This window comes from Eublepharis macularius, chromosome 4 (genome assembly GCF_028583425.1).
Source record: "Eublepharis macularius isolate TG4126 chromosome 4, MPM_Emac_v1.0, whole genome shotgun sequence".
Lineage (NCBI taxonomy): Eukaryota > Metazoa > Chordata > Lepidosauria > Squamata > Eublepharidae > Eublepharis > Eublepharis macularius.
The window spans coordinates 32,651,907-32,665,330 of record NC_072793.1 but is presented as its reverse complement, the minus strand read 5'-3'; the positions used below and the strand labels follow the sequence as shown (position 1 = coordinate 32,665,330).

At 42.5% G+C, this 13,424-nt stretch overlaps 1 protein-coding gene across 2 annotated transcripts in view; it reads right to left on the bottom strand.

The window, feature by feature from the left end:
• Positions 1 to 4,192: 4,192 nt before the first annotated feature.
• Positions 4,193 to 13,424, bottom strand: part of LLGL2 (LLGL scribble cell polarity complex component 2) — an 82,641-nt gene continuing 73,409 nt past the window's right edge. The window contains exons 21-26 of one of the 2 annotated variants that reach the window (XM_054978270.1): positions 13,070 to 13,223; positions 11,922 to 11,962; positions 10,884 to 10,931; positions 7,487 to 7,529; positions 6,184 to 6,245; positions 4,193 to 4,884 (exon numbers count right to left, since the gene is read on the bottom strand). In XM_054978270.1, coding sequence (XP_054834245.1) covers positions 4,877 to 4,884; positions 6,184 to 6,245; positions 7,487 to 7,529; positions 10,884 to 10,931; positions 11,922 to 11,962; positions 13,070 to 13,223 — 356 coding nt within the window. In that variant the 3' untranslated portion in view covers positions 4,193 to 4,876. The remainder of the gene's footprint in view (positions 4,885 to 6,183; positions 6,246 to 7,486; positions 7,530 to 10,883; positions 10,932 to 11,921; positions 11,963 to 13,069; positions 13,224 to 13,424) is intronic. The other variant, XM_054978271.1, reaches the window with a different exon arrangement.

The window sequence follows — 13,424 nt, the reverse complement described above, 5'->3', positions numbered from 1 at the left end:
ACACTATTGAGAAAATTAATTTTGGTCGATTGTAAATTTTTAAAAAATATATATTATTTGGCTGGTATCTAATTTCATACACTGTCTAGGATTTATGATATAATAATTGAAACATTGGAGGTGTCAATCTGTGCAGACTTATATTTTGGGGGACTGTGTTGAGATTCAGAAGTTCTGTGGTTCTTTGGTTCAATATTGGATCTATTATTCCTCAAAATCCAAAAGTGGTTTTATTAGGCTTTCTCAAAAACAGTTTATGGTGTTGATCTTAAAATGATTTTGAATATATTAATTTCTGCAAGAATATATATAACATCTTATTGTCAATGAAAAAATGTACCTATAATATCAGAATGGCTGCATAAAATTTCAAATACTGCATATTTCACCAAAATGACTTATTATAAATGTTGTCTACGCAATGTTTAGAATTTAAGTTTCTTGCAAAATTGACTTTTTTCATTATGATTTGGAAAAAATATATGTAAAGAGAGTGTTCAATGTTATGGTTACTTTGTGCCAGTATAGCTGCCTTACGTTTGAATGTTTCCCTCTCCCTGACAAATTATTTTTTGGACTACATATACACTTTCTTTAAATAGCACACAACTATGTAGTTTGGGAAAATTTAGATAAATTTTCCTTGAATCTTTTTTTGGCCGGGAGTGGGGGGGTGGGAGTAGAAATCTTACTCTAGGCTTATTGAAGATATTCCATCACATATGTTTTACAGTCTGTTTAACTCATTGATCTTTGAAGTACTGGTTATTTATGGTCTGTTTGACTCACTGATTTTTGAGGTGCTTGGTATATTACATGGTTCACTGATTACGGTGATGCAATCATGTATTGATAGTTTGAGATTTTTCCCCCTTTGGTGTAGCGTTTACTAATTAACAGCTCATACTTCTATTTAGTTAATGTTTAATTATTTATGTAATCATTTATCTTGGTTCATTAAAACCCATAAACCACATCAAGAAGATTTGATGCACCAAGTACCTTTCCAGTTATGGAGATTGCTTACTAATACAAGTTATAGAAAAGAGCAAGAGTCCAGTAGCACCTATAAGACTAACAAAATTTGTGGGAGGGGATGAGCTTTTGTGAGTCATTATAGCTCACTTCTTGTGAGTCCATCTGTCCTTATATCTTGAAGAGTGCATTGGTTTCAGATGCCGAATGACAACAGCAGGTAAATGACAATAGCAGGAGAATGACAATAGCAGGCATGATTGGACAGGGTGGGGTATGCAGAGGGGTAGTAAGTGTGGAGAAATGGTAATGAGTCCGGAAGTCTAAGTCTTGATTCAATCCAGGTGAGTGCATTGTCTTCAGCTTTGTTAGCAGTTGCTATTCATCAATTAGTTATGAATGATACTAATAGTCAGCAAGATCCAATCAATCAGAGCCTCTACACCCGCACATGATGCAGCTTGATTGCTTTCAGTGCACCATGTCATTGTTCTGGTACCACTTCTCCTTCGTATTGCAACGTAATGTGGGTACAGAACAGAAACCAGAGGAATACTCTGAAGTTAGTAGAGGTTAAGGATCCTATTTTAGCACAATAAATTTATTTATTAATTATTATTTATTTTATTTGACTTATATCCCGCCCTCCCCACGAATGGGCTCAGGGTTGCTCACAATGAATTAATGGTCAACTTTAAAAACACACTTGAAAACTTGTATTAAAATACTTCAGTGCCATTATACGTAGGCTACTTTGGAAACTAATAAAAGACCTACATAAGTCATAGCTGTGGGTAGAACGCATAGGCGAGGGCAGTCATAGAAGAGGCAGCGATCTTCGATAGGATAAGAGGGGACACCCGCTGGTCCTCAACCAAAGGCCTGGCAGAAAAACTAGGTTTTTCTCCTGCGTATTCTGTAAGGAGCTCAGGGCAGTGTATATAAGGTCCTGTCTTCACAATCCACCTTGAGGTAGGTAAGTCTGAGAGAAACCAACTGCTTCAAGGTCACCCATCAAACTGAATTGCATGGGGAGATTTGAGCTTGGCTCTTGCTAGTCATATTTCAACACTAATCACTAAACCATACACTCTCTCTTCAGAAACAGAAGCACCAGATTTTATCAAACACATAAGCGGTTCTGATTTGTATACAGTAACCCCCTCAATATCAGATGCAATCCATATCATGTGACTAATTTTGTTCACTGCTGCCATGACATCTACTTTGTGTGATAATGTATTATTTTATAGTAACCTGATTTCTAGATTTACTGGTTAATGTCTTCATTTCATTTATTTGACTGGGAGAGTCAACAACAGAGTTTATGCTAGAGTTAGAAACAGTTCAAAGTGGGACCATCGCTTGCTGTGTTTACACGGTCTCCTCTGTTAAATGTAATGTTTCTGGAGGATGCTGGTTGCTTGGAGAGAAGATTGTTTAAATCCAGAAAATTAAAATGGGGGGTTTACCACCAAATTTTAAAAGCTGTACTCCTCTGAAGGGGTGCATCTATATGTCCTTGGAAGAAGATTACGACAACCAGTTCAAGAGCTCCCTCTGTGTCTATGTGAAGGATGTTTTTTCCACTTGTTTCATTTTTAAAATACTTATAGGTGGCCTTGTGAGTAACTGAGATCAGCAAACTAAGCTAATAGTTCTCCCCAACCCAGTTCTGAAATTTGGATTTTGAGGTGCTCTTGATAACATCCCTGTAATCACCTTGCAAGGCCATTCCTCTTGCACTGGCATCTTGAATACTGGCCAGGGCTGTGACCCTGGAATCTGGGGAATGTAGTTCTCCAGATCGTCAAGTCTTTACTATGCACCCTCAGCATTCAAGGCACCAAGGAAGGAGGCTGCTGGTGAGATTTTCCAATTGTTGGTGCCATGTAAGAGCAAAGGGAAGGTGGTGGCTTCAGTGGTACAGAGTCTGGAGCATTTCTACATGGGTTATCAGCCCAATGTCCAATGCTTTGGGAAGCAGTTTTTCCCCCTACTTTCCCACAGCGTCATGATGCATTTGTGAATCTGCTCAGCGTTCCCCCAGCTTTTCTCCAATCTTTCTCAAACTTGCTTTATTCCAAAACTTTGGGAAAGATCTGGACTGGAACCAGCATACCTAAGGGACCGTCTCTTCCTGTATGTGCCCCAGAGAGCACTTCGTTCAACCAGAAAACATCTACTGGTGGTCCCTGGCCCTAAGGAGGCTCGGCTGGCCTCTACCAGGGCCAGGGCCTTTTCGGTCCTGGCCCCAACCTGGTGTAACTCTCTGTCTGAGGACACTTGGGCCCACCAGGATTTTGTATCATTTAGGTGGGCCTGTAACACAGAGATGTTCTGCCAGGCATATGGTGGAGGCTAATTTTAGCCCATCATTGCCAAGCCTTCCCCCGGTCTCCCTCTACAAGGGGTATGGAGAGTCCACTCCCACTGGTTGCCCCGAAAGGGGCACAACAGTATTTTATCTGTTTTTATAAATGATTTTAAGTTGTATTTTAATCAATGTTGTACCTCGCCCTGAGCCTGCTTGCAGGGAGGGCAGGTTAAAAATAAAATAAAATAAAAAGAGAGAAAGAAAGAAAGACTAGATGGATGCTGTGGGGAAAAATTTGGATTTTCCTGCAGACTGGGGCAGGGAAAACTGCCACATGGAAGCCCCATTACTGCTTGTTTTATCTGCACCTGCACCAGCAATGAGGAAACACCTTGGTGACGGCATTGGCAAACTACCAGCCATATTCTAGCCATTTCCCCTGACCCTGTCACTGTGACAGCCATTTCTACCCTTCCAACAGGCGTTTTAATTTTTTTTACATTGCACTAGAATATCATTATTGATAAAAGCTGGGAATTCACAGAACCCATTACACCAATTGTTACAATGGTATATTGAGATAATGATATTCAAATGTCAATTAAAAACATATTGCAAAACCGCTGGTGGCCCAGGTAAGGAGGTGGCCACTACCAGCAGACTGGGGCAGGGAAAACTGCCACATGGAAGCCCCATTACTGCTTGTTTTATCTGCACCTGCACCAGCAATGAGGAAACACCTTGGTGACGGCATTGGCAAACTACTTATGAACGGAACCTTACTTGGTTGCCGTTTTGGAGGGGCAACTGAAGTGCTCCATTCTGAGCTCCCCATTTCTGAACTTGGGCACCAACAAAGCAACATGACTTGAGTATTCACCGATCACAATAAAAAGTATGTAAAGTTATTGGTTTTATTTCAAGACAAATCAATGTAGTGTTCAGATACAAAACAGGTTTGATTAATTTTCTCATTTGAACAGCTACAAAAATAGATAGACTGCCAAACCACTTAACAGTACCGTAACATGACAAAAAAACATTCCAATTTCCTTATTTAAAAAAAAAAGTTTACAGCAGCCACAGTAATCTAAAGTGATATATTATTTCATCAGTTTTTTTTAAAAAGCACGCATCTAAAATAGGTCTCTATTAAACAAAAAACACCCATTATGATTTTTAAAAATGTACAAAAGAATCTTAAGAGGTAACTGTATATTAAAAAAATCTGCACCCAAGGCAGTAATATTTATAATTTAAAACCCATCCCAGTAGAAATCTTTTTTTTAAAAAAAGGAAAGAACTGTGCAAATATTTGAAGAGTTGCAAAAACATATGAAAATGCATGAAAGGAGAAGACAAGAAAATCATTTCAGCCTGTGTGCAAGGCTAGCAGTAACTCATAAGGAAGAGAGAGCATCAAGTGAGGCACAGTGCAGAAGAGGGGACAGCGGTCAGTGTCCAACTAAGGTTCAACCTTGTCATTTCATTGGAGGCCATGATCCGTGGTTGCATCTCCCCAGGGATGGCAGACAGTAGTGTAATGGCACTCTTTCCAAAAAGCTAGACGTCACAGTGAAACCATCATTCTGCTATGAAGAGAAAATTACATAGTTATTTCCTACTATCAATATATACTGCCCAGAATCTAACACCAAGACTCAAATGTAAGTCAGGAACAAACAATGGCCGTTGCTACTATCTATGAAAACCAAGCTCAAGTTTGGGCCACTGTATACATTTCCACAAATGTAGCTGCTCCCACATCTTCGGTGGTGGCTGGTAAAGAAACCTCCTACATAATGCCCCCCAAACTTTCACAGATTTGGAGTGTTGAAATTTGCTACAAGGATGCTGAGCAGTAGCCAGCTTAAACGCAGCTCCTCTAGTCACTGCCAGAATGGTTTCAGTATCATTTCACAAATTGTAAGAACAAACTGGAATGTTTGTAGAAACTGGTGCAGAATTCCAAGAGGGCATAGAGGGGCCCTGCTCTGGACTAACCCTTGGATCTCCAGAGAGCAGGTGAGATTAGGTCAGCCGGAAGGCTGAATATTTATTTGGCTGCGTTAGTTACCTCTAGCTGGGTTCCCAGCTGTAGATGGTCTTAAAAAGAGAACTGCAAAACATGGGAGGAAAGTGAGGATATAATTTTCCTTTTGGCTCTTTACCAGATCTTTTTTTTTTTTTTTTGCAGGGAACAGGCACAGAAAACTGCCTTACTGGCAGTTGTTACGTCAAGAAGCGTAACAGGATTGTATTAAGATAGCAAAATAGACTCCTAGCTGAAGTTGAGTCAACATTTTGCTTTTCTTGCAACCATTTCATGCTCTGTATAAATTTAGCCACCCGAATGCCAAAGAGGTCAGTTTGCCAACAGTTGGTTGCTCCCATTTAATTTTGCCCATCTTTTCCCAACAGCTCTTCATTAAGCCGAGTTTCCTCATGTGAAGCATCCAAAAAACTGTCATCTTCCCCCAGCTGACTTAAGACACATGTCTTCTCTTCTCCCATGTGCATGATACAAGTGCTCCAGCTAGTCTTGATGCTGGAACAAATGCAACAAAACTGCCCTAGAAAAGCCATACATTCTGGCAATGAAATCTTATGATGAATCACATTATTCCTAAAAATTCAAGGTGATCCAGGCTTGTGCAATACTTTTAACTCTGAAGTCCATTACTATAAAACAAGGACACACAATTTGTGCTTACAAAGAGTTTGTCTCTACAGCTGTTTGCCCAAAAGCTTAATCAATGCTTTGAGGAGTTATAGTGAAGAGTGGTCTTTAGGTGATCACAACCTTGCAAGTCTGGGATTTGGCTTGAGAGCACACAACCATGTTGCATATTGGAACACACAGACATGAGTATCAAGGTATGTTCGCTTACCCCCTCCATTACTTAGTCTGTGTCCTACTTGGATTCTCCTTGAATTTCTGTCACCGTAACTCCTGCAGATATGACAAAACAGTTATACTCACAAAGCTCACAACAGGACAGATCGTCCTCTGTACCATTGCCTTGTCCAGTAGCAAAGTTATTCCCCTTCCCTAGAGCAGATAATCATGCATTACAACCAGGGCTTTTTTTCAGGGGGAACGCAGGGGAACAGAGTTCCGGAACCTCTTGAAAATGGTCACATGGCTGCTGGCCCCGCCCCCTGATCTCCAGACAGAGGGGAGTTTAGATTGCCTTCCACGCTGCTTGGTGGCGTGGAGGGCAATCTAAACTCCCCTCTGTCTGGAGATCAGGGGGCGGGGCCAGCAGCCACGTGACCATTTTCTCTGAGGGCAACCCACTGAGTTCTACCACCTCGTTTCCCAGAAAAAAAGCCCTGATACAACAAGTATTTCACAGAAGGATAGGCTCACTGAGCCAAAGTTCTCTTTGTGTGAAGTAAGAACTGAAGTATTGTCGAAGGCTTTCACGGCCGGAGAACGATGGTTGTTGTGAGTTTTCCGGGCTGTATTGCCGTGGTCTTGGCATTGTAGTTCCTGACGTTTCGCCAGCAGCTGTGGCTGGCATCTTCAGAGGTGTAGCACCAAAAGACAGAGATCTCTCAGTGTCAAAGACAGAGATCTCTCAGTGACACTGAGAGATCTCTGTCTTTTGGTGCTACACCTCTGAAGATGCCAGCCACAGCTGCTGGCGAAACGTCAGGAACTACAATGCCAAGACCACGGCAATACAGCCCGGAAAACTCACAACAACCGTAAGAACTGAAGATTCAGTACCACAAAATTAATTGGTGGCAATGTCATGTTGGGCAGTCCCCTCTGTCCCCCTTCCGAGCCTGGTTATCCTCTCCTTTACTCCAACTGACTGTTCATTGTAGCTATACAGGCACATTTTTCCTGGTCTCTTAAAAACCAAGGATTTCTTAACCTTTTAAATATGTTCTGAGCTGTTCACAAGACTGGGATAGCATGCCACTCAAACACAAGCTGGCTGAAGAGACCTTGGTAAAAATTCAGGTAGACTGTGTTCCCCTTTAAGAATTCAATTCTGATAACTGTTGAGAAGATTACAAGTTTGAGAACAATCAAAGGAACCCCCCCCCCCAGGGCAATCCAAGTGTGCTAAAATGGTGCTTTCAGATCTTCTTTGTGCCTTCTCCCTTCTGTCATCTGAGCAGACACCAACTTCCTAGGCCCCAACAAGGAGAACAGAAGCCGGGTTGCAAGGCACTCACCCTCTTCCGCCTTCCAGAGTGCTCTGGATTTCCTTCAGAACTTCTACAAGAAAAACAAAAGCAAAGCAAAGCAATCATGATGAGGCAAAGGATAGATGATATTGAACAACAATCTGACTTACCGGGCACTCCTGCCTTTATAGCTCCTCCTAGCAGCAGATATATTTCTGCACCTGCTTCCTATCTATCCATTCTGGAGGTAAACAAACTTAGGAGAGCGTTTACTTTGGCTAGATGTTCTGCCCTACCCTCTGCTGTTCTGGATGGCAGATTTAAGAAGATTCCTTGGAATGGGAGGCTATGTCCTTGTATACTTGGGGAGGATGAAACCCAGGAACATGTGTTCCTGAGGTGCCCTTTCTTTAAGGAAGCACATATGAGACTTATAAATCCCTTTCTGGAAGGTATCTCAAAACATCCGGATAAGAACAAATTAGAGAAACTGCTGTCAAACTCAGATGTTACAACATTACACCAGATAGCGAAATTTTGTGCCCTGGTTGTTAAAGTCCATTAGAGTGTAGGCCTCCACTCCGGCTGCTAGTCTAGAACTATGCTGAATTTCTGGTTTTTATAAATTTTGAAAGAATTTAGGAAATTATGTTTTTAAATTGTACATATCCATATTTTAACGGTCGTAAAATATGTATTTTAATTTTTATGATAAATGTATTGGCTAAGTGCTGTAATAAAGAAATCTGAATCTGAATCATGATGAGAAACAAACACTGGCTCCAGCATCAGTAACTGAGAATGACCTGAATTCTCATTGAACTCACTTTGGAATGGACTCTAAGGTTCCTGCAAGTTTTTCTACAATAACTTTATATGACTTTAGAATATCTACCTGGGGTCCTATTATATTCACATCTAATACAGTGACTGTTATTTGCATTTGATGATAGTTGTGATCGTATTTGAGGATAATATCCTTTTACATTTCAGCAATCAAGATTATTGTTATTACCCTATTTTAAAAAGCCCTTCTGTTGTCTGTCTGCTTTGCCGATTGAGGTTCTGCTCCTCTTGTTTTTAGCTGTTGCCTCTAAGGATTCTCGGCAGAGTTCAAAGTTTTTACCCTTAATGAGGGGTGGGATTATTTGCCATGCTAATTAGAGAACACAATACACTGTGTTTTGAATGCATTTCCCACTTAAAACAATTAAAAGTCTGTTGTTTTTGATCTCTTACAGGATCTCAGCTCAACCCCACCCCTCCTGAGTAGATATAAATGACCTGCCAACATCTTTTCCACACTGTGACACTGAGAGATCTCTGTCTTTTGGTGCTACACTTCTGAAGATGCCAGCCACAGCTGCTGGCGAAACGTCAGGAACTACAATGCCAAGACCACGGCAATACAGCCCAGAAAACCCACAACAACCATCAATTAAAAGTTATTTCATTTTGTTTTGCTAAATAATTTTTTGTCTGTTGTTTTTGATCTGCCAAAGTTCTTTCAAGCATAGCAGTATCACTGGACAGAAGCTACGGGAAAGTGAATACTTAGGCACTGAAGAACAATTGGTAAATGTCAACAGGAAGCTCTGTTCAAAGCGTATAAATATTTGTCCCTTGAATTGCATTATTGGGAACTCCCTCCTTTAAGGTAAACCAATAGTACAAACAGGAACCCGTAAGAACTATTTCCTCTTTCCCTACCCTGAAAGCCCCCATAGCCTTCCCCTTTTCCTGCCTCCGGTTTTCCTTTCCACTCACCAGCCAGCATACCTTTATCTCCCCATAGCCCCCCAATCTTCAGCTTTCCATCATATCCTAGATCCTGGCACCCTCTATCCAGGAAAACTATGGCCCAGCTGTGCAATGCCGGTAACTGGGCCTGGCCCACTTGCACAATGAGGAGCCTGCAAAGATTTGCACAGGGCATCTCTTTTTCCTCTGTATCCCCTTCCCCACACTATTGCTTCTTTCCTGCCTTTTAGCAACACCAATATCCTCACCTTTCCCTGCTTCCTTCTCTTCTTCTCACCCAACCCACCAACCTACCTCTTATCTGCCCTCCATCTTAATCTATGTTTATCACTTACTTTATTTATACCCTACTTTTCCCCCAATAGGGATCCAAAGCAGGTTACATCATTCTCTTCTCCTGCATTTTATCTTCAGAACAACTCTGGGTAGGGGTGGACTGGGAATGAAAAATCCCGGGAAAGGGTCCTGCCTCAAGCCCACCCTGGCCCTGGATCTCCCCAAAAGGAGGGCGAGAGAAAGAAACAGTCTACTTGACTCTGTCTTTGAGAGGGAAGGAAAGGGCAGTGTGTATAACCAATTAATTAGCAAAGTCTTTGGTGGCTCAGATGGATGTCACCTCCCCCCAGCCCTCAGGTGGCTTGGCCAGGCACTACCTCCCCCACCTCACACACTGCTTGGGAAGCCATGCGCACCTCCCCCACCTCATGCAGGGATTGTCCCCCTCCCACCTTGACTCATGCATCCTACCTCCACTGCTTCAGGCATGGCTCAAGGGGCCTAGCCTGGTGCCACCTCCCCATCACTTCATGCAGGGCCCAGGTGGCCTGGCTGGGCACCTCTTCCCCCACCTTGCGCAATGCTTGGGTGGGCTGGCCAGGTCCAGGGGGAGGAGGGGGGGGATGCCACTGGCATTCAGGGAGAGGCATCCTGGTGTTCTTAATGGCCAATCTGCCCCTGCCTTTGAGATAAATTAGGCTGAGAATTAGGCCCAAGGAAAAACCCAAGGAAAGCCCTGGCCCAAGGTCACCCATTGAGTTTCCACAGCAGAATGGGGATTTGAGGTCCTACTTGGAAACTCTGACCAACAGACCACCCTGGCTTTCATGAAGTGGCTGCTGTTGAATACTAGCAAGTACCTGAACCTGAGTGAGTCATGCAAGTTGGGTGGTAGCAAGTCACCCAAGGTTGTTGTCAGGCCTGGCCCCACTGAGTCCTTCCTCAAAGGCCAAAACTGCACTGGAAAGGGCCCTGGCCCCCTCACCCTACCTTTTACTGACGGAAATCAAGCCTAGAACACTTGCAAAACTGTTGTGGTTGCCTAACAACCATCACAAATGCTAGCCATTTCTTAAAGGTACAGGCACTCCTTTTATCATTTTGAGGTTTTTAACTTCCCAATTTTTTAAAAAAATTTCAGATTTTTCTGCAACCTTAGGGCATTGTTTCATGGTTTTAAATTTGGAGTTCCAAACTTCAAATGTAAGAATCTTCACATTTGGCTGAGTTGAGAATTCACCCCATTGATCTCCCCCACCACCCTTGCAATTTAAGTCATGTGGGCACCCACTTATGTTCTTAACAAGTTATTTGAGTGGGAGAAACTGGCTGACACCAAGTCAATCATTTGAGGCCAATCCCTACAGAAAGCCTAACCCACAAAGGAAATAAATAATATTCTCCTTACTTTCATCATTGAGCAGGGCATGTTCCATCAACTTTGCAGGCTTCCTCTCTAAAAAGAAACATGCAGAAAGTTAGATGCAGCAAACCCCCATAATGCAACATACAAAAACTTAGAAGCCTGTAACAATTGTTCCAACTTATCCTCCCCAAAAGAAAAACAGAGGTTAAGCTTATCTCTAGAAGCTGTTAAAGGCTACTCCTGTTACTCCTGTTCTGACAGTTCCTTATCCTCAGAAGGACTGAAGGTCATGATGCAAGCTTTTGGATAACAGCTCGCTGTTACTGAGTGTTCTTCCCTCCAGCGCCTCTGAGCAACAGAATGCCGTCTTCCATATACGCTTTTCTAGTTCTTGTAGTTAAGAAAGCTAACAGCAAACCCAAAAGGCTTAGGAATAACAAGGACATCAAGCTTTTTTTTTTTTTTTTTTTTAAAAGACTCATTTTGAGGCTTGTCTCAGCATTTATGAATATGGCACCTGTGGAGTGCAGCCAGATAAGCTGACAGGAAGCCTCTTTATGCAACCTGTCATGCCAAAAACTGTATTTACAAAGTGCGATATATGACACATTTCACTGTCAAAATTCAGAGCCAACCTCAGTAGCTGCGCAATCCTGCTACCAGCCACAGCTTGCCATCTGATTTATTCATGCCAAGACTGTTGGCAGTGGCTCAAGACGTCTCGTTCAGTGAGGATTCTTCTACACAGCAATGATTCTCTGTGTAACTCTCGTAATTCCCGCCGCACAGTGGCCATGGAGCAGTCACATGGCATACATACATACTTTGACTGCAATCTTTCCAAAAAAGATTGTACCAAGCCTAGTCTGGGGAAGACTGCAGCAGCAAAGTGAGGGCAGGTGGAGGAGATGGAAAGTGGGTGAACGAGCACATTGCATATGGATGCTCCCCCCCTCCTAAAACCCCCCAACCCTGCTTTGGTTTGGATTGCAAGCTGAAGCCAAACATCTGCATGCAAGCAGCCTGATCGTGATGGAATCCTCTACATTTACAACCAATATGCATTTATGTCTCACTTACCATCTCCACCTGGCTCACTAGAGCTCCGTCCTGATTCCCTGCTATAGAAGACAAAGAAAAGACAATCAGACAAATGATTACAGAAGATATCCTGCCAAGACCAGGCAAGTGAGAAATTAGTTTACCCTAGGCTGGTCCATCAACCATATATAGTTTACCTGGAAACCAATGCAGGCGATTATGTAAGACTGGCTCACACTGCACGGCTTTGAATGACACCTGTTGCCTTTTAAACAACTTAAGGCCCCCCAAATGCATAGGTTTTCAAGCACCGTAGGCTTGTGTCTTGCCTGTACACACTGGACAACAGACTCACACGATCAATTGCTCTTCCATATACAACAGATTCATGGCACACAAATCTACGATAATGAGTGCTTTTTTGGTTGGTGCTCATACATCAGGTTGCACCAATTTACACCATTTCCCCCATCAGGACTTGATAGAGCCCCCACAAAGGTGCCAGTACTCAGTACTAATGAATACCGCCACAGAAAAAGCCCTCAGCATAACAAAGACAAGGGTTCTAGGTTAGTACTCCCTTGTGTACTATTTCTATGTGGACAAATTTGTTTTGTAAAGAGCAACAATTAATAGTATAATCCCCCAATCTGAAGTGGTACAGCACAGAAACAGGCTTGCCACCCCAGTGATCAATGACTACCTTTTCTGTAGCCATCTAGGACAAATCTGGTTCTAGTTTTTTCAGTCTTTGATCGTTCTTTATGACAGATAGGACTGACAAATAGCTAGGTGTTTATTTTCTAACTTGTTCATGGGGCTTTGTTTTGTGGCATTTCCATATACAGCTGCAGAAATCTCTGCATAAGATGGGGACATGGTACCAAACATTTCTGAGTTGTCTTCATTTCAAAAAAAGAACAATGCAACAGGATAAAAAGAGAAGTGATGTCTTGCAAACGGGTTGCAGGAGCAGCACAGACTGTCTATCAGTTGTCAGGTAAGGTCACTGCGTAGAGTGACATGTCCCTGCCCAAGGTGAGCATGAAGCTCCTTCGCTGCAACTTTCTCATAGTTAAACATGTGCGTCACAGCAACGTAAGTATATTTTTACCATGCCAGCAAGCACCCTTTCTGCACAAGTGTCCTACTGGTTAGATCAGTGGAAACGCTGCAAGCATTCGTACTTTGATTTCTTTGAAGGCCTCTCCATGCCAGATGCGTTGTGCATACAGCTATTGCCTGTCTTTTCAGGTGCTTCTATGAGACAGCGTGGTTCAACCAGCCACTTTGTGGAAAGGGAAAACCTCTCAAACTCTGATGGGGAGATGAGATAGAACCCTGCAAAGGAAGATGGAGAAACTTGTAAGCTGTGCAAACGCACACACACAGAGCACCAGTGTATGGAATAACTGGATTTTCTACAAAGGCATACATTTGCATTGTCCCCACCCAGACTAAAGCTATGCACTAATTTGGAAGCAAGCGCCCCTGAACAAATTTATCTTCATACACAGATTTAAGATGAAAAAGCAAAGCTTT